Source organism: Lates calcarifer, linkage group LG20 (genome assembly GCF_001640805.2).
Source record: "Lates calcarifer isolate ASB-BC8 linkage group LG20, TLL_Latcal_v3, whole genome shotgun sequence".
Taxonomy (NCBI): domain Eukaryota; kingdom Metazoa; phylum Chordata; class Actinopteri; family Centropomidae; genus Lates; species Lates calcarifer.
This window is the reverse complement of record NC_066852.1, coordinates 15235848-15257465: the sequence shown is the minus strand read 5'-3', so window position 1 is coordinate 15257465 and position 21618 is coordinate 15235848. Positions and strand designations below refer to the sequence as shown.

Genomic DNA, 21618 nt, shown 5'->3' with positions numbered 1-21618 from the left:
TATGTAATTAGCAACCTGGGGGTTTACACTCTACTTCATATGGTGAGTACTTAATGGATATATTCTGGTATCTCTAGACATAATATACACTTAGCAAAAAGGCACTTTAGATGTTTAGATTGTGATAGTTCCCAAATTCATTCTGTGACGACAACAACAATATGTACAGCCAGAGTCATAAATAACTATCTTCAGTGACAAGAAGAACAAGGAGTCCTGCAGCAGATGGTCTGGCCCCCGTAGAGCCCTGATCTCAACATCAGAGTCAGTCTGGGATTAAATTAAAAGACAGAAGACACTGAGACAGCCTGACTCCACAGAAGAAATGTGGCAAGTTCTCCAAGATGCTTGGAACAAACTACCTGCCAACTACCTTGAAAAACTGTGCACAAGTGTATCGAGGTGAACTGGTGCTGCTTTGAAGACAAAGGGTGGTCACACTAAAATACTGAATTGATTTGGGCTTTTTCTGTTCACTGCACTTTGTATGAAGTTAATAAATAAAAACCGTTCATGGCATTATTTTTGAAAGGATGCTCACTTTACTTGTAGTGCTTAAAACTCTTGCACAGAGGTGTAGTTCAACTTTCCAATTCCTGGCCATGACAGGTGTCAGCCTTAGTTTGTTAACAACCTGAAAAGTGGAAACCTGTTCACTGCAGAAATATCTGATGGTCTGAGGAAATGATGATGAAGGACAGAGCTTGTCATACACTCAGAGATTTACATTCTGTCTCTAACTTTGATTGTCCAATGAGTTGCTGACTGTGAGATCTAAGAAATGTGAAGCTCATCTAGTTATTTTTTACTAGAGGACTTATGCTTCTTATTAATGCTGCGTAACAAAGCTGAGTGAACTATTATGAAGTGGGAGCAGAGTTGTGATGGATTTCTGGGAGGAGATATTAATTTATTTTTGTGGATAAATTGTTTTTAATGAATAGCCACACATTAGAAAAATAATGTGTCTTAATTCACCTCACACACATCTGAAGTTTTCAATATGGAACCATCTCATAATGAAAATACCAACACTTTGCCAGAAGAGAGCTGGCAGCCAAGCAAACTGCATGGACAGTAGAAAATTTAACAGACAAAAACACAGGAAATTAAGAAAAACTTCTTTGTGTCCATTAAAATAGCAGCGTCCACTCTACACTTGCCCTCCTCCTTTCTTCTGTTTGGTTTTCTTCTTCTTCTTCTTCACTGGCTTGCTGTCAGACTGTGTTTTGCTCTTCTTGGCCGGGCTGGGCTGAGAGGCCGCAGTGCCGTCGGCCGGCCGTTTTTTCTGCTTGGCTTTCTTGTCGTGTTTCTTTTTGGCCTGTCCTTTGTCTGCGCCTGGTTTGTCTTCGGGGGCTGAGCTGTCTGCTGCTGCTGGCTCTAAAACAGGCTTCTTGCGCTTTTTACGCTTTTTGGTTTCTGGTAGGAAGCCTTTCTTCTTCTTGGAGACTGGCTGCTGGTCGGCTTCCTTGTCAGACTTTGTCTTTTCAGCTTTGGGTTTCCTGTGAACATTTGAACACAAACACGTTCAAGGTCAACAATGATGGTTTTAATGCACAAAAAAAGAGAGAACACCCTGTGTTGCATGAGCTCTGTGGTAAAAAAAGATCCTGGGTGAGGCTCATGTAAGTGTTGATTCAACTTATAATTCAGGAGCATTGACAAATACATTCCTTATGTTAACTCATAAAACACCAATTAAATAAGTTATCAATGAAGTTATAAAAAATAGAGAAGAAATAAATGGCTCAAAATTCTCTGGTTTCAGTCATTGTTTGTATAAAATGATTTGTTTGGGCCAACACTTAGGGACATGTTATGTGCTAAAACCATCACATATTTTGAATGGAGTTATATCTATTTATTGGTTATATTATTTTGTCAGTTACTGGACTAAAAAGAGGAAGGAAAGAAAAACTTTGCTTTTGAATCGAATCATCAAAAACCGAACCATGACTCTGAATGAATCTCTGTTACTCAAGTGATTAACTACCCTGACCTTTAATCTGTGGTGTTAAAAAGAACATGATATCTCTCTAAGCGTCCTTCAGTCAGTGTTGAAGAGGGGCTGCTTATGGAGAAAGGTGCACTACAGTCAAAACAGCACAAAATGCCTCTTTGTCTGTGGGGTGTTAGATCTTTTTTTTTTAATCTCTAATCTTTAAGGTTTGAAATCTCTGAACAGAGACGCCACAAAATGAAGAAGGCCTTGGACATTTAGCACTGTCAAAATGCTGACAAAAGGCAATCAAAGAAGCCACAACTAAGCGACAGCACAGCCCACCTCATTCATTTCAATGAGACCATTGCTTTGGGAAAAAAAAAAGTGCAGGGTTGTGCGATTAAAACAAAAGGCTGAGCCAGGTTCAGCGTTGCTGTCGGGTGATCCTGCAACACAACAGCCCGTGCTTCCCAATACAATATATGCAAGCAAAATGATCCAGGTAAATATAACTTGCTGGGCAGGGTTGGTAGCTTTAAACGGTTTATTATAATCATGGAGAAAACAGTGGCTGCTGCACAAGGAGGATATACTGGTGTTTGTTAGTTGAGTTTTATCATCAACTGTGCACTGCTGCTACAAAATGAATGTTCTTAAATGACCAGTTGTCTGCAGTAATAGGATTTCTTCAAAGTCATGTAAAATAGAAACCTGGCTCATGTAATTGGGTTGGGGGATTAGAGAAACCTGATTTCCCCAGATACAATTCCCCTGGAGAATGTTGATTTCTCGGCCATGTGTACGTCTAACCAGGTTTCTTATCGGCCGTTTACATGTGAGCATGTGCAGGACAGACAACTAACTCAAGGTCTGGCAGCCATTACAGACGCTACATAAACTCACATGACTCCAAAGTGTTTCATCACAGCCCAGTAGGTGTCTTCCAGCTTGCCGGTCTTCTTGAAAGTGATGACAGTGGTCAGAGACTGCAGCACCTTCTGAAGAGGCTCCAGGTCCACCGACAGCTTCTACACAGATTGGGCAGCAAAGTCAGAAAGAGAGTCTGGACTGAAAACACATCAGCAGGTCGCTCTCCATGATTCCTACCTGCTGGTGAACGTGCTTGACCAGGAACTGACAGAGCTCCAGGGTTTTCACCACCTTCTCCCTCGCCACCTTGCTCTCAGTTTGACCAACGTGCTGGAGACTCTGAAAAGAAAGTGACGCAGAGGTTAGACTTCTGTTCATGTTAGTCTTATCATCAGCTGATCTGGTCATTGAGCTCCACCTCTGATTTGATGGATATAATAGAGTTTGACTCCTCATTCTTAGATCGCCTGTATGTAAAACAAATAGAGGGAAGCTTGATTCTATTCCAGATTAATTCCTGCACAACTCAACTCCCTCTACCACTGTCACGTTTGTATTTTCAGGCTGTTTTTAATATGTGTAAATGAACCGCCTTACGTACTTTTGTTTGCAAACTTGTTTTCGTGCTCCCTGTTTCTGCTTCATTTACTATGCTGAGTTAACGACGCATAAAACTACCCCTGATACTAAAAACCTCACTTGCTACATGTGCTTGTTAATAAATCCAGCATTTACAGGGGACACTCTTTGCTTTTATCACAGAGAAGATAGCAGAGATGTGACAAATACATTAATTAACACTTATCAGCTAATAAGTATTCAACAGGGGCGCTGAGTGTAAGTGTTACCCTGCAGTTTTTGTCAGAAAGTCATTTTGAAACACTGCGTGTACAAAACACTTTTTATCATATGTTCAACAAAGGACTGACATTACACCTTATGACATCAAACATTTAGCAACTGGAGTTAACGCTAGTGTTTTTTTGTCTGGGAGGAAAAAGGCGGAGCGACGCAGACGTGAGGTGGTTCGGTGAGGAATTGCAGAGGCATGTAATTATGTTCGTCTTTACCCTCAACTGTCCCAAGGACGCACGGAGGACAGCGAGTGCAGTGTTAGCTCTAATCATCGTTTATCACAGCACGATGCAATCTCATAAACTCTGAGAACAATATAATTAAAATTTCACAAGCCTTAAGGATGCCGGTGTGTGAATGCCTCTAGTTATGGTGAAGAACTGATGTGTAGTTACAGCCTCGTGATATCTTAATCAGTTCCATGCAGATATTCACAGAGAGCACTGAAGGTCAATGCATCCACAAGTGTAATGTTCTGGTGTCTCTACATACAGTTAAGATTTCTGTTGCATTTGAATTAAATGTTTTTTGACCACACCAGTGCAGCTATCAGTGAACATAACACGGACACATTATTATCTTATAAAACTGATATGGCACTAATACAGTGCAAAAGTCAGGCTTTGGTGAAACATTTGCTGATGGAAATATTTCAGTAACTTCCATTATCTACAAACCTGCTGTAATATATTTGTGTTCTTTGACTGAAGGGTTGTGCAGTGTCGTTTCCACTGCAGCTGGACTGAAACCCACCTTGTTCAAACCTTGTGTGAACATAAAATTCAGACATTACCTGAACAACTAATCATATTTCTAGACTTCCTACGTGTATGTTGGGTGTTTACGCTGTGATTTATCCCAGTGTCGACTCACCGTCGCCAGCTGACCAGCGATCTTTGCACAGAGCTCTGTCCATGGGGCGCCGCTCAGCAGCTGCTGAACCTCCCTGCTCTGCATCGCCCGCAACACCAACACACACGCTTGGCTCTAAACACACACACACACACACACACAACAATGTCCATCAACAGGATTAACATACACTACACTACGACTAAACAGTAGAAGGAAAACGTGATAGATTCCATATTTTGATCAAATATAAGACAACTGGGTTTAAAGTGCAGCTGAATGTTGGTTGTAACTGTGGTAATTTTGTGATACATTTTCCATAATTGTCCAAAAGGGGGAAGTTTTGTCCATTAAACAAAGCCCCAATGTAATCAGGCCAGCAGACAAACAAGTTTGGAAGTTTCTATTCCTGCAGTGTTACTGTGTTACAGAAGAATACTTAGTTTAAACTGGGGTTGTTTCCCATTCAAGGAAGAGTATACACTTTGACTATTTAAACTGTTAAAAAAGACTGGGAGACAACGGAAGAGGTAGTGGAATTCAGGACATATATTCATTTTGACCTCGTTTAATCTTTGGTCCAAACAGAGATTGTCAGAAGTGCTTCTTAAAGGCTGGTGATATTCTATATTTTCTTATTCTCAACTAATCCCATGCTAAGACCAAAAACAATAAGAAATAAATGCAACTAACATCAAAAGCCCCTTATTGTTATTCTTCTGTGCCATAGAGCTCCACTGTCCAAAATCATAAAAAACACATATTAATAAGCCACACATTACAGTGGGTCACATGTTGCTTCCCTCATCACTATGAGCACACTATAGTTTATTTTGACTCAGTCACACATACATCGTCCAAATCTGTATTAATCCACAGATGAATATAGCCCAACAAATATGCTCTTTCAGTAATCAAGCTCTATAAATGTTCCTGCAGTAGAAAAAGGTCAAATCTTTACCTGTTGGTGCTCCCTGACCCCAGATTTGATGTGCTGCACTGCTGTATCCAACAGATTCACACACAAAACCTGGAAAATATCACACAAGCTGCATTAGTTACTGCAAGCAGAGACTTGTTCTCCATCTCTCTCCATGGTGTCCTGAGCTAACGTCTGCTCTCTGAATGGGACATGTCGCTGTACTCACAGGGAATCTGGTGAACAAGTCTGTGAACATCTGAGCAGTCAGAGGGCTCTTCCTCCTGCTCATGAAGGAGCTCAGAGCCTCTCTGAAGATGGTGGCGACCCGGTCCAAATCCACATTCCCCATGAACCTCAACTGCACACACAAACACCGGAAAAAAAATCAGACAACATACGATCAGAGATCAGACTTTGTGTCATCAGATCTGTGAATGAACAATCATGGAAGAAAACAAAAAACAATCATTCATTCATTCATGGATTAAAATACTGACTACTACAATCAAAACAGTTGCAGATTAAATTTTCTGTCAATCAACTGATCAGTTAATCAACTTATCATTTTAACTCCAATACAGAACACGAAGGACAGAAAGAAATCTGCACGAAAAAGATACTATGGCTAAAAGGGGGCCAAGTTATCCAGGACTGACCCACTTCCTGACCCAGTAAAGTACAGGAACAGACCTGGAATTTATCTGGTGCAGAACTGGACACAATAGGAGAGATGAGAACGCAATGGGAACAATTGCATACCACATGAATATCTCATTTCCATCTGTCCACTGACCTAAAAGCTAAAGAAAAGCTTGGCCTGACCTTTGGGCGATTTGTTTTGGGTAAAGTTTAAAAATAGCTGTAACCATGCTGACGTTCTGTGTCAGCAGCTCCTCACACAATGTCTCATTACGCAGCTAACTGACTGATTCGCTGGTCTTACTTTCTTCTGATTGTAAAGGGGCAGATGAAAACAAAGGTGACACATGAATCAGCTTGTGGTGAACATACGTCGTTTGCTGCTTTCTCGGCCGTCTGCTCCTCTTTGGTCTCGGCAGGAGGAGCTCCTCGCAGCACTTTCACCACATACAGAGACGCACTGCAAAGAAAGTTCAACGTCAGCAAAATATAAAAACACCCAACATGCCACCCAACACCTGATATGTCATTTCTGACCTTAGAAACAAACTTTTGAGTACATGTAGATGTTTCAGAATCATAGAAAGTTTGACCACCTACAGGTCCATGACAGACTCAATCTGCTCATGACTGTGAGATACAGTCGAAAGCTCAAAACAAGGGAGTAAGTAGAGTTAAGATGATTCTGTATGTATGTTCTGTGTGTGGGTGCTTTCAATATTATATTGGCCCAAATGTCATACATGTGCTCAGCTCAGTCTTAAACAGTAAGTTGTACCTGAAGTAGTAGAGGCAGACTGAGGAGTCAGACAGTTTCTGGGTTTTAGTCATCAGTTTTTCCAGCAGGTCGTGGAGCTCCCCCTGTCTGTCCCCAGCGGTCCTGCAGTAAACCTTTGACCTACACAGCTGGTTCCTGAAAAAAAAAAAGAAAAAAAAAGACATATATACATATACATATATCATATGCATAACCAACATATGCAGTCACTAAAAGGAAGACTGAGTAAGTAGCTACACCCTGCAACCCATAGACCAAGAGGTCTGAAACTGTAGTTGAGCCTGACACCTTTTTGATTCGTTTCAGGTTCAGTTTAATTTCTTGTGAAGACACCAGCTTGGGCCTGCATGTATCATGCAGCACTTTGAACACAGGATGAGAATTTCAGGCAAATGCAGAGCAATAAAATGACTAATCTTACAGTCACATCATGTAAACAGCAGTTTGTATTTATTTTAGCAGTTTGTTTTCAAGAGAAACCAGGCACAAACAAACTGTGTATAGCTCATTTTAAATTAGCCAAATCAATTTGAATTGTGTTAATATTGGATTTTATTCAGTGTTGGAGGCTTTGCTGCCATTTGGCCAGTGTTTTGTTGACACTAATGTTCACCAAGAGGTAGATATTGTTTGTTTGTTGTAATTACTCTCTGATTAAAGACAAACCTTTACTTTGAAAATTTCACGTACATAAAACAGCAAAAAATCGCTGGTGGATAAAAACACTCAAACCAAGTTCATAATCATGCCTGACACCAGTCGTGTAAGTAAATAAACAAAAAGAGCAGGGGATGAGGACAACAACCGCTCGGTCAGTGACAGACACAGATGCTGGGAATCACCTCAGTCCACAGTCAAAGTGCGTTACCTGAAGATGTCTGCGGCGCGGCGGAGGAAGTCCTGCTCCTGCTGGTCGCTGTCAGAGCTCATTCCCCTGTCGATGATGGTGAGCAGCGGCTCCACCAAACCCAGCACGAGGGGACTGCCAGCCTGCCGGGCCACGAACACCTCAATGAGGTCCAGCACCTGCAACAGCCACACAAAGGAGGAACACAGCGTTAGGGTTGGTGGAAGGTGTGTGCGTGTGTTTTTTTTTTTTTTTTTTTCATTATCTGACCGTTACACGATCACAGACAGAGGATAAGGTACCTTGATCTTAAAGTCTCGGACCAGCGCCTTCTCTTTCTTTAGCTTTGACTTCTCATCCCTCTTGGCCTGGGTCTTTTTCTTCTGCTCTGAGAACAGCGCTGCCAGGCCCTTATCCAGCTCCATCATGGCTTCATCATCCAGATCTTCATCACTGCTGCCATCCTCCTCTGTGGCCTGAACATACAGAACAACGACATACTGATCACTGTTATCCTCACCTAAAACCTCTCTACAAGAAAAGGATCTGTCTGTGTGAAGATTTCTTTAAGTTTAAAAATTGTTGGACTGCCCCCAAGTGGCCGAAAAAGTCGATTTGAACAATCATCACTTGAAACAAAAATCCACCGACGCCAGGCCGTGCTGACAGCCCGATCACCCACCAGAGCATTCTGCTGCTGCAACACCTTCATCAGCTCCAAACGGAAATTTTGGTCCACCTCTTCATGTTCCATCTCCTCCTCCTCCTCGTCCTCCTCTTCCTCTTCCTCCTCATCCTCCTCTTCCATTGCTTCGTCATCCTCATCAGAGTCATCATCTGCTGATGTGTCATTCTGGCGGAGCAATAAACACACGTTTTAGGATTTCAGTATCAAGTGTTTCTTCAAAGACATCACAAAAAATCAAAACTAACAGTGAACACAGGCACGTTTATTTATTTGTAATCAGTAAATTAAAATAAAACCGTTATGGGTATGAGTAGAACACAAATGTACCATATAAGATATAAGACAGTGAGAAGATGTTACTGATCAGGTGACAAAGGAGGTTAAGTTGTGACTATGTAAAAGAAGATCTGACCTCCATTTCCTCATCTTCCTCGTCATCTTCTTCCTCTGGCTTCTTCTTCTGGGCTTTGTTGGTGCTGTTGTCATCAGTGACCATCACAGCGCTGTCCTCGTCATCCTTCTCTGGGTCCAACACCTACACAGAACCCAAAACACCATCATTACAGTCCTGTGTAAAGCTGTCAGCGCAGATAACATTCGTCCATTTCCTGACGCTCGTCTAGTCAGCGTCATAGCGGCAGCAGGACTGACGACTTCACTTTCCCTTTAGAAAATTTGGAATCTTCTATGTTTTGTTACTCACATCTAAGATGGCGGTGAGGGCTGCTGCAGTAACATGGGGGCAGATGGAGGAGAAGACGGTTTTGCAGACCTGTCGGATGTGTCGGCTCGGCTGAGACAGCAGGGACAACAAGATGTCCACCATTACCTCCACCCACTCAGGTTCCTCCTCCTGCTCTGTGCCTGTATCAGGGAAAATCCACACATCCAAATTTAAGAGCAGCATTAATGGATTTCTTTGACCACTTGTGTGGAGAGCTGCGAGTACGACATCTCAGACGAAGTTGAAAAATGTGTTAGCAAACAGATGCTTATTTACACACCCAGCAGGCGCAGGGTGACATTATCTTTCATTTGCTGTCACATTTTAGGCAACTTGACAAATATATATTGTATATTCACTATACTTATAGTTCTCCTTCAACTACTAGCTGCTAAATGTGGGCCACAAAACCACAAAAATGCACTGAAAAATTCTAAAATGCTGAGGGAAACTACAGTTGGTTGATAATTCTCTCTGGGTTTTATCATTACCAGCAACTCTTTACACATAACATGCTGTCATCTGATCCATAGTTAGATAAATGGTTATTTGAGCATTTAAAAACTAAAATTGAAATTTGAGCATGCATGTTCACTCTTGACTCAAGGAAACAACACGTGTAACTAAATAACCACAGCTCAAAGTCTGTTTTCAGTAGTTCAGTGAATGTGAAGGGCACAGATGCGTTCAAGGGCTTTTACACCACCACCTGACAACTGAAAACTGTTAGAATGAAACTGTACCATAGATACTTTCTATGCTGAAACATTTCTAATGTGTCAAGAAAGAGAGTGACACAGCTGGTGTTGAATTTTCTAGTTTTGTCAGGTCTGTGGGTAATAACCTTTCCCCAGCAAATACACTGACAGCTGAATCAAATCTGAACAGAAAAATATATATATTCCACATCTCAATCTTTTTCTGAAAGTAAACAAACTTATGAAGTATTTAACATAAAGTTAAACTATTTCTTTAAAGTGTGAAATGAGATGATGGTGGAAAATAGCACTATCATTATTGTGTACGAGGCCTCACCTTGCTTCTTTTTTTTCTTCTTGGATTTCTTCTCCTGGGCTTTGTCCACACAGCTCTGCAGGTCTTTCATGATGTCCACAAGCTCCTCAGGGGCCTTCAGAGGAAAAATATTTGTGCTAGTATTCAGAGTCGAGAATTATTTTTGCTCTTATTCCACTACTGTCGGTGTTTTGTTTCTGTGTCAGCAGACTGAAATCTAACTGAGAGCATACATGGCTCTGGTTGTACGTCGTACCTTGAAGAGGTGCATGCCGACCAACAGGAAGAGCTGCTGGAACACGTTGCTCTCTGCTGTCTGGCCTTTCTTTGCTTTCCTCTTCAGGTTTGCCACCGACTCCAGCATGCTGGCAGAGGGTGTGTAGAAAAGGAGATATCAAACATGTTCCCTAATGTTTAGGAAAGCTAATTAAACAGTGTGGGAAAAGTACAGCCATTAACATCTCATGAGTGATTTTCTCGTCCTACCCATCCCAGGCCTGTCTCTGCTCAGGACTGAAAGGCTGGCTGCTCTGGACGTATTTCGTCTGGCTGAGCAGGACTTGGGCGTACTGGACCAGGTGGTAGATCCACATGGTGCCGTCGGCGGTCACACCCAACGCCCGCTTTTGGTTGACGGCGGCGCCTTCGGCCAAGTCCTCAGCGAGCGGCAGGTGGTGCATGGCCAGGAGGAGTCTGGATGGTGGACAGACAGAAAAAAGCGATGCGCAGAGAGGTTAACAAGACACCTGAACAAAAACAAAACAAGGTTCCACTGTGGCTGTGATGTCTTCCCAGGGGGGAGCCTCATGCATTCATGCATGACATCTGATCTGTTTTCCTCTCTGGTTTGTTAGTGCTGTCTTTCTGAAGGTTTTAACAGTCCAGTTTCCAGGCTGAAATTTTGGGCACCAGTTACAGATGAATGCTTTTCACACGTAACCTGTTTGGTTTGGTTTAAACAAACTCTGATGCATTTGCTCAGTTAGTGCGGTTCACTTGTGCCGCTGTCGACTGATCACTGGTCCGGACCAAACAACTGGACCGAGACTGCCTGAAAAGGGTCTTGGTCTTCTTTTAAGGTCTGTTTGTGGCGTGAAAGCAAACAAACCAATCACTGGATTTTTTCATTGTAGATATGTTATTTTAATAAAGTCCAGTCTCTCTTTGAGGGTTTCTTTCATCTCTCTTTCTAACAGTTTCCCTGTAATTTTTGAACCCAATGATTTCAATATAGTTAAACATTACTTAGCTGTTGTACCACACTCTAGCAGCTGATTTGGTGGCAGTATTTAAGAGGCAGCTGTCTAGGAACAGCAGGAGATTTCATGTCTCACCCAAAGAAAGAACTGACAAGCACTCCTCTGGTTTTATCATCCAGCGGGACGGAAAGCTTCCCCTTCGTCTCCGGGATGTCGGCCGTGGCCTTCTTGGCGCTGAAGAAAGCGTGGAAAAAGATGAACCTGGAAAAGAAACAGCACAACAACACGTCACAACCTCGTACCCCTCCATCACAGAGACCCTCAGATTGAGGTAAGTCTCACCTGGCCACATCCATGATGAGATCCTCCTGCTTCTTCACCTGGTGGTTGTCGATGATTGAGGTGAGCCGAGCAACAATCCACTTCCTCAGGCGGAAAACGGAGTTCTCCTTCCTGAGAAAGGAAAAACAGACCGTTGCATTCAGCTTTTATCCCGGAAGTCCACAGAGCCGAGATTCTCAGACAGACAAGCATTTCACAGCAGACGTATTCACTCACTGCTCGCGCCCCTCCTGACTGTCTTTCTGCTTGCGAGTGCTGAAGTCCAGCAGCTTGTCCAGCTGAGGCTGCAGGAACGTGTCCTTCAGCCACTCCACGTAGCTCTGCAGAGCCGCGGGCTGGAGGTGCTGCACCACCCTCCACACCGACGGCACCACGGGGTAACCCTGGTTGGTCAGCGAGGAGAAGCCCACCATCACTGCCAGCTGCTTGTCTGAGTCCTGACAGCCCTGCAAGAAGTCCGACACGTAGACGTCCATCTCAGGAGCCAGCTTGAAGCGGTCCGGTTTCTGGGAGAGCCAAATGATGGATGTGATTCTTATTAGTCGGCTGACATGTAGCCACACCACTAGAGGAATGACTGTAATGCCTGTAAATGCTAAAACTGTAAGTTTTGAACAGTGTCACCTGTTATTAATAGTCAACTAGACAGGACCACTGACCTGTGCAGACACCACATGCTCCCCGTAGTGCATCATCACCTCTCCAGACAACACCTCCTTCAGCTGGGCTACAGACAGATGAGGCAGGGCACTGCCCAGCAGACGGTAGCTCAGGTAACTGGACACAAACAGGTCGACATCAAGGGAACACGTTAGCAGAATGCTGTTAACTAGAAGCAGGACTGGACAATGTCAAAAGTGAAATTAAAGGAAAAGACAATTAAATGAGTGGAACTGATGTTTGGATAAAAGACAGTAGAACAGCTATGGGAGATTTTGCAGTGATGCATCAGATGGCGTTCTTCACCATCATCATCTAACAGTGCTATTTAAGAATTTGTAAGACCTGCAGATATCATGTTGACCTTTCATTAATTGACATTTCTTAGCCCCTTGTTTCTTTCCCTTCCTTCCTGCGAGGACTCACTGTGTTGGCCCCGGCTGCTCCTTCAACATGCCGTCGATGATGGCTTTATTCCAGAAGAGCTGGAAGCTGTCTTCCTTCAGAGAAAGCTTCAGAAGGTCGAGGACCACCGCAGGGAGGACGCACTCCTTCTTCACCGAACGTGCCGCCATCTTTAAAACCTCTGTCAGCCTGCCAAAGAGTAAGGCATCGTGTACCGATTAGAGTTTCAAACTGATGAGAGGGAGAGAAAGACGACAACAGAAAGCTGACATTTCTATGCATAAGCTACAAAAACCAAATGGCAGTGTTCTTACTTTGGGATGTTGTCGGCGTTGATGATGGTCGAGGAGCCCAGCAGCTTCTTGAGTTTCTTGGGTTTGAGGGTTTGTGGGAAGCGCTGCAGCGCGACAAGCAGCAGCTGCATCTGCTCTGGAGTGTTGAAGGCTGATGCCAGGTCAGTCTGCAGAGCGCTGAGCAGCACCTCCTCAAACACCTCCTCCGGGATCTGACAGATTTAAGAAAGAGGTTAAATTAACACCAACTGTGCAGTGTGTATGTGTATGTATTACGGGTACTGTGATGTGGTCACAGCATTATTGAGAGTGTAACTGAAGTCACCTCGTTGAGGATGTCCGTCATGGTCTTAGAGGGCAGGTCCTTCAGGTGCTGTCTGTGCTGGCTGAGGCTCTGGAGGAGCTGTACACATCCCAACACCACCTGTGGCTCCTGCAGAGACACAGACAGAGCTCAGAGACCACAACACACAGTCTGCCACTGAAGTCTACCGCAGATTGATGTTTAACAACATTATGCTTCCAGGCCACAGCTGTATCAACCTGAGCTGCTGTCTGCCCTCTATTATTCCAGCAAACACACAAATCTTTCTTTAAAAACAATGAATAGTGGTGAGACTACTCACTTTAGAGAGGCGGCTGGACTGATGAAGGGCGAGGACGCCAAACAGGTTTCCAAACATAGCATTTCTGACAAGTTTCTGAAAAACACAAGAGGATCATGACAGGAACAGATCTCACTCATAAAGCTGCTGAAGCTGAAACACCACACACTCACCTTTTTCACTGTCTGTAAGTTGTGCTTTTCCTTGATTCTGTCCAGTATACTCTGCAGAGAGACGTCCTCAAAGGCACTCAAGACCTGGAAAAACAAAAACGTGCGTCACGCTAAAGCCAACACATGTTGATTGACTGACATTGACTGACAAAACCGATCATCTGTGGTTTGCAGCTCAGCGTCCACTGCAGAGACTCACACCCGATTCACGTCACGACCGACAAAATCTGTCTACTCAGAATTCAAAAGTCATCTGAAAACACCATTTTCACCATTTCATGACAAATGTGACATATCTAAAAGAACTGAAGTTAATGAAGTTAAAAATGTTTGAATAAACTGAAAATTGTTGTTGGTACTCGTCAGAAAGAGGAGGAGAATGATAATGGATTTTTGAGGCAGATAAAGACACTATACAATATTTGACACCATTTAATGTCAGATTTGAATAAAATTTGAATAAAACAGCTCTCTTTACAGACAGTGAGATGTATTTGAAAGCTCATAAAATGCTCGTAAGCAGATGTTTGGGTTGGGAGTATATTGTCTCACGCACGTTTCAGATACATACAAATCCAGTAGTTGAATAGTTTGGTGGTTGTCTCCACTCACCTGTCCCAGAGCCAGGCTGAATCCAGGTCTCGCAGTCTCACGTGTGTGTGCCAGTCCATCCACCAGCCTTTTAAAGGTGTACTCCAAGTCATCTGCCTGCAGCACACAGAGAGCAACACGTCATGATGCACAGCTACTGCTGCTACAGTGAAGCCTGTTTTCTTTTAGTCACACTTACACACTGCAGAGACTCTGTAACAGAGGAAGTAATGAGCAGCTGAGGCGTCAACAGACAACATATTTTTGGTTAATACCGTACTTTATATTCATTCACATTTTTATTTCACAGCTGTAGTTACTAATCACTTCATGTAAATCACTTTCCATAGAAGACTTAAAGCGAGCTGTTAAGTCTGATACATTGTTATGGATTAAAGAACTTTAAAGGATATAAGTAAATAAAAATGTGTTCCATCTCAACGAGCTACAACATTATAGTTTTGTTTCTGTTTATGGACTAATAATAACACCTCAATAATATAAGAATACAGAGCTTTAACTGCTAATGAACTTTTGCTTGAGTAAAAATGTGAAAACAGAAGTTTTACCTGTATTTTTTTTCCAGAGTTGTGTTTTTATTTTCACGTGATTATTTGACTGTTTCTCTCACCACTGCTGACAACTATCAACACTACTGATAACCCAGCCTCTCAGGAGCAAATGTCCAGCAGGACCATGCTGGGTCTCTACAGTGACAGTGATCTGCCTCACCTTGTTGTTAGTTTTCAGGTACTGGATGAGGTTTTCCACCGCCTTCAGCCGGACCTCCTGATCCGGTTTGGCCAAGTCCCAGAAGAAGTCGAGGAAGACGCGGTTCTGCTGCAGGATCCCGGTCGGCCGGACCGGTTCTGAGGCTTTGACTGAGAGCTCCACCATCTCCACAGACATCTCCTCACACAACCACAACTAACAGTCCATGCTGCTGCACGAGGAAAACGTGCCTCACTGCGCAGCTACTGCTTCCGGTTCAACCAACCCGACTTTTTTTTTTTCAACCACCAAGAACTTTATTGAACAAAGTAAAACAGGAGACAAGTCCAGACTCATAACTTAACGCTAATAACACTGAAGTTTGTAGTTATTAATATCTATTAATAAAGTTTTTTTTTACATTTATCAGCTGCTGTTACCACGCGCAGATGAAAAAAGCGATGTATTCCATATGTCTTTTTATTTTTACTAAAGCAGCTTAAAATTCATAGAAATGTTAATAAAGAAACCAAATTAGAGCTGCAACAATTGATAGAAAAATAATTAAGTCTTTTAAACCTTTTATTTTTTAAAATTTTTAAATTTAATTTTTTTTTCTTTTCGATTGATTTTTTTTTAAAAGAGAATATTGGACCATTTTTTTTGTCTCTCTAGTCTCCTCCCAAACCTTTAGCTTTGGGGAATTTATGTCACAAGTCTCTGACATATTATTGACAAAATGACTCCTCGATTCATTTAGAAAATAATAAAGTTTATTAAAAAATGTATTTAATCGTTAGTTGCACCTCTGGTCCAAATTTATCTTAAGTGGCAGCAGTTACAAAACAAGTGTAATATTGATTTTACTTCAGGGTCACAAACTTGTTATATAAGAGACAGGTGAAATCCTTTTCTCCTGACAGAGGCAGATCTTAAGACTTTGGCCTCTTTAATTTAAAGGGTCAGTTCACCCAAAACACAAAATGGTGACACCTCATTATGTAGATACTTCTGGTCTTATTTTCCCAGGTTATTTATTATCAGAAATCTGCTCTAATAAAATTGAAAGAGTATTAAAAGTTGTCCCAGGTATTCCACATCCATCTTATAATCTTTAAAAAAAAAAAAAAAAAAAAAAAAAAAAAAGCCTGGAGAAAAGATGCTAGGATCACAGAGGATGTTTGGGATGGGGCAACAGGATGTGTCACATTTCTACAAATGTTACACATTGTTTGATACAGTTTAATGAAATCTTGCATAAATTCCACTCTTAAAGAGTTAAGTTACACAAAGTATTTTCAGGTGAAAGGGAATAAACTGAGGTTTAAGGTGGGATCTTTTGAATGGAAGGAGACTGAAAAAGGCACATATCAGACATCCACAGGAGAGATCACACATAAGACATCACTATGCATTAAACAACAAAGAAAAAGATCTGAGCTCAAACCATTTTATTTTTCCATAAAAAGATATTCTTTATTAAAACTGCATGCAAATTCCCTGACCAGATCATTTAGTGGCAGAGGGAGAGTTGAGGTTGAAAAAAGATCAGCAGTCAGAGTTAGACACAATCACAGTGTGGTTTCTCAGGTCTCCTTCAGTCAACAGGAGCAGCCAGCACAGTGTCCAGGGCGCTCTGAGCCTCCTTTATCTGCTGCTGCAGTCTCTGCTTCATGCCTTCGTTCTGGGCTTTCTTCAGCATGTCCTGCATGTCTCTGATGGCGGCCCGGTAGCCCGGGGCGTTGTGAAACACTCGGATGGCCTTGTCACCGCTGCACGCCACGAAGCGCCCGCTAACGTCAAATCTAAGGTCGTTGATCTCCTCGCTATGGACGCCATGCATTTCCTCCTCCAGCTCACCGCTCGCAGCGTTGTACAACGCCACGTTAGAGCCGTCGCTGATGGCCACCACCCGGCCATCTGGAGACAAGGCCACCCGGCTTCCTTCAGACGATGCACAGGGTACGGTCTTCAGGAGGTAGGGATCCTGCTGCTTTTTGTACTCTACATCTGTGTTCCACAGCTTCCACGTACCATCTTTGGAGACGGTCACCATTCTGATAAAAAGAAATAGTAACAACAACATATTGTCTTTGGTTTGGTTTTTGTATAACCTGTTAATTATGAGCTTTACAGTTGCTAGTGGATGTTCTTTTCTACTTTGCTCCTTGTTTCCAGACTTCATACTAAGCTAAGCTAATCAGCTGCTGACTCATATTTAGAGTACAGGCATGCAAGGTATCAATCTTCTCTTCTAACTCTTGGCAAGAAAGCAAATAAGTCAAACTACTCCTTTAAAGTTGGACTGTATTGTAATCAGACAAGCCTTTGTTACCTGTGAGAGTCGTTCGAAAACGCAAATGCATGAACTCCTGCAGAGTGGCCCTTCAGGTCAAACGCTCGCGCCACCTCTTTGAACTCTCCTCCCTTCCCGAAGCAAACCTCCCACACCTTCACATCAGGGGTGAAGCCGCATGACGCTACAAACCTGAGTGCAGAGACAAACGGCGTGTTTAAATACAGAGTTTTTCTCTTGCAATAACATTTAACCTAACGATAATAGGTGCTAATGGCTCTAGATACACAGTGGCTTCAGAAGAAACACTGACCACATAGTAAGCCTGTCTTCAAACTGACATAAGTTCAGACCACTGTGGCTTAACTTTTGCCACAACACAGCTTCAAAGAGTTGTAAAATCTTCCCTTCTAACACTAGGACCTGCTCTACAAGGCCTTTCAAACTCATGATTCAGTTCCTCAAACCAGCCTTCCTGGGTTGTATTTCATTGTCCCACTGCTACTTGAAACAACATCCCACATCAGTGTAGCAATTTTTAATACACTGCTATTTTGGTCTGAACGCACACTGAGATTCAATAATTCTATTTTAGCACAGATGTTTTAGAAATTATTCAAGAGAACTTGTTTGGCAAATTATGAATGAATGGTGTAAATACAGGAGGCTCATGTGGTAACTCAGTGTCGAGGCTGATTTAGAGACGGAAAGTTGATAAATATCACAGAATTAAAACATAGAAATATGTCAACTTTTCAAGCTAAATGAACCCAAGTGATCAACTGATGATTCCTTTACTGGATTTGATTCAATATCTAGACAATACTTGAGGAGAGAAAAACCTGCAGTGCCTTAGAAAGCATTACTTTGTGGAGATCAGTTTTTACCTTTAAAAGAACGTTCTTCTGTTGATCAAAAAATCCACATTAAATCTACTTTCATTCAGTGTTGTAAAAGAATAAAACATAAAAACTTACAAGGGGACTGAAAAAGTTTTCTAGTAAATCTGAGAGAGCTCTCAATTTGATCTTTCACATGGAAGATTTGCAGTGATGGAGGGGGTGGGACTGACCTGCCACATGGGGAGATGGCAGCATAAGAATTGGTTATCTGGTTAGTGTTGATAGAGGCCAGTACCTCTCCTTTCAGGTCCCAGATATGGATGATGGTGTCGGTGGAGGCGCTCATGATGAACTTTCCTGCAGAGAAGAAACATAGAATCAGCACAACATGTACAAACTAGAAGACCTGTGAAATGTAATCTGAGGAAACTGAGTGAATCTTTCTTCACACAAGCTGATTTGAAGGCCATTTTCTTTCTTAGCGTTACTTCTACTCATGAACCTATGGTAGAATCACAACGTGTGCACAGCTTCATTGACACAGTAAGCAAGAACTAGGTGAACAAGTGTCATGCAGTGCGTCTATGTGCACTTCAGTAACCAGGCTGCTGGAAGTCATGTACATGAGGTACCTGTCCAGTACAACTTCAAGACATTTCATGTGTTCTGTACCTGTCTCTGCAATGCCAATGTTAAGGATTGGGGCTTTGTGTTTCTGCGGGAAGTCCTCAGCAGCAGCTTTGAAGCTTAAAGTGCCGTCATCCTTCTTGGTCATTTTGAAGATTCGAATGCTATCACCATTGGCCAACCAAGTGATAAACGCCCTGCAGTGGAAAGGTGAAGGTCAGTGGAGGAGGTGGTGGGATTATCATGTCTAAAAATGATCCTCCAGAGGAACCAATGTCAGGTTTGTTTGTGAGACAAACACAAAATTCTGCTGTGATTGTCTATATTACTGGGGTGTGGTTTGCATAGTAAAACAAAATCTGCATTTGACAATAACAAGAAATCAAATGGTAAAAGCACAAATAAGAAAAGTTAAATCATTTACATTCATTTAAATGAAGTAGACCTGATAAGCTGATCACTTGACTGAAAGAAAATTAATCTATGGTTGTGATACACAAATTAGATGGGATTTGGACTGAAAAAATTACACCAGCTGTCCTTCAAAAATACATGGTGAAAAATCCATCATAGAGCTACAAAACAACTGACTAATGAGAAAAACAATCAGCAGAATAATAAACAACAAAAGTGGCCGTAGCTGAGAGGCTGCAGAGGAATTTGAATACTGCTTGCTTCTTGGCTAAACTTGGTTAAACTTCTTGGCTCATAGTTCAGATGATTATGGTTCGTCTGGGGATACTTTATATCAATGAGTAAGTAGAGTAAGAGAGAGGAAGAGACCTGGAGTCTGGGCTGAAGCGGACCAGTGTAGCATGGTCCAGCTCCACATTGGCCCTAAGACACTTGTGTTCCCGCTCCAGGAAGTCTTTGGTGCTCCAGATGCGGACGGTGCGATCATCAGCGCAGGACGCCAGGTATTTCCCATTACTGCTGAAATCAAGGCACGTCACATTCCCACTGTGGCCCTGAAAAATACAGGAACAGGAAGTCAGAAAATGGAGAATGAGCCTAAAGTAAAGTGTAATTTAATTTATTTATTTTTCAAAACCAGTTAGTCATTTATATCAAAGACTAAATAGAAACAGGATCCTTTTGGATCTTGGAGGTAATGACAGATATGTTAATTAACAACAGTCCTCACTGGCCTCAGAAGCGTGTGTGTTTTACAGTGTCAGTGTGTGTTCCAGTTTACCTTCAGTGATGCTGCCAACAGCGGATGGCTGAAAGTGTGCTGAGATGCTTTATCCTTTCGGCTGCGCTGCTTCTCCTGCTTCTGTTTCTTGGGTGCAGCACCCTTCGCAACACTGCCTTCAGCTGGGAGACAAACAAGGGCAGTGAGGAACATTTTCATTCATGACACTACATCATAGCCACAGCATGACCACTGAAACTAATGAAAATCTGCATTTGTCACTGCTTTGGAAGATCTATATAACAGTTCTTTTTGCACAGCTGGGTTTTTACTGTTAATAAGAAATCATTACACACAGGTGAATAGGATTGGTATCATTTTTGTAACAGGCTTACTGGAGCAATGGCAGTTTATTGACATATGACTTTATCCATTAACACAGAATAAAGGTCTTACTAAGTCATATTCAGAATTGTATTGTCTCCTCTTGTCTTAAAACCTGTTACAACACTGCCTCCTCCAAAGGTCTGCCACATTGACCTGAATGATAGGGAATGCAGTTACTATCTAATCTGAAAAGATAAAATTGTATGTGATATTTACCCAGTAAGTGCTGCTTTACATTAGGAATCTAAGTATGAGATGAACCCTTGTATTTTCTGTTCCTCTGCTGCTGAAAGTATTGTTCATTTGTATTTTCAAAGTGAAGTGGAAACATATACAAGATTAGTTGTCCTTTAAAATGAAAATATTTGCACATTTACATGTGTTGACATAATATTAAAACCAACCGTCCTTCCTTTAATTTACTTAAGTACCAAATCTAGACTAAATACAAAGAGTAAAATTGAAAACTGTTAAAATATATTTTCTTTAAATTGACTCTTGTACTTGTTTCCTTTCTTGTTCTGTAATTTGCACTTTTTCTAAAATGCTTAATACTGAAATGAATAAATAAAGTGTTGCTCCTTGTTTCCATAATTGATGGGCAATGACTGGACACAAAGCAGTCATCCCATTGGTCCATCAGTGAAACAAATGCCGATTGGCCAACGACAGGTGACAGTCGCTCAAAAGTTGCTTCGGTTTCTCAATAGTCTGTGTGTGTCGCTGTGTGAACGAGTAACAAATATCACAAACACGCTGCTACAACTATCTGTCCACGCTGATTGTAAATGACTGCAGCCGAGGAAACGAGTCAGAGAGTCGGACAGAGACGGCGAACGAGTCGGTGACTCACCGCTTCAGGGGCTAGCTACAGTTACGTTAGCTAGTTAGATAGCTCTTACCGGCAAACTCCGCTGCCTGCTCTGTTTCCTCTCTAATTTCTTCCTTCCGTCTGACCACCGCTAATGCAACCAAGATAACCAGTGCGCCCAGTAACAGAGTCAAGGCGACCAGTGCAGATGCCTCCATATCGAAAGCTTTCTGCCACGTACTTCGCACCGCTAACGTCTACTACTTGGCTACCACGCTACCGAGGCACTGCGCATGCGTCAAAACCTCGTCTTCTTTCTTGGTGTCAAACTGAGATCACCGCCCCCTAATGGACTCGAGTGGAGCTGCTAAACCTGGACACGAGTCTGGATTTTGCTGGTTTAAAATTCA

General features: G+C 42.3%; 2 protein-coding genes across 2 annotated transcripts; both read right to left on the bottom strand.

The window, feature by feature from the left end:
* Positions 1-885: 885 nt before the first annotated feature.
* Positions 886-15376, bottom strand: mybbp1a (MYB binding protein (P160) 1a). Its single transcript, XM_018692309.2, has 27 exons — positions 15132-15376; positions 14421-14516; positions 13809-13892; positions 13657-13731; positions 13356-13463; positions 13052-13242; positions 12759-12926; positions 12332-12449; positions 11889-12178; positions 11673-11783; positions 11466-11591; positions 10618-10824; positions 10388-10496; positions 10153-10246; positions 9097-9257; positions 8806-8928; positions 8388-8558; positions 8008-8181; positions 7727-7884; positions 6859-6993; positions 6453-6540; positions 5668-5799; positions 5481-5549; positions 4541-4654; positions 3050-3151; positions 2846-2970; positions 886-1502 (listed from the first exon to the last, which is right to left on the bottom strand). The coding sequence occupies exons 1-27, from the start codon at positions 15306-15308 to the stop codon at positions 1154-1156; spliced, it is 3855 nt and encodes a 1284-aa protein (XP_018547825.1). The 5' UTR covers positions 15309-15376; the 3' UTR covers positions 886-1153.
* A 489-nt stretch (positions 15377-15865) lies between these two features.
* On the bottom strand, positions 15866-21511 carry tbl2 (transducin beta like 2). The gene is made up of 7 exons (XM_018692580.2): positions 21300-21511; positions 20071-20192; positions 19659-19843; positions 18921-19072; positions 18479-18605; positions 17446-17598; positions 15866-17167 (listed from the first exon to the last, which is right to left on the bottom strand). Exons 1-7 carry the CDS (start codon positions 21424-21426, stop codon positions 16708-16710), a joined length of 1326 nt encoding a protein of 441 aa, XP_018548096.1. The 5' UTR covers positions 21427-21511; the 3' UTR covers positions 15866-16707.
* Positions 21512-21618: the final 107 nt, after the last annotated feature.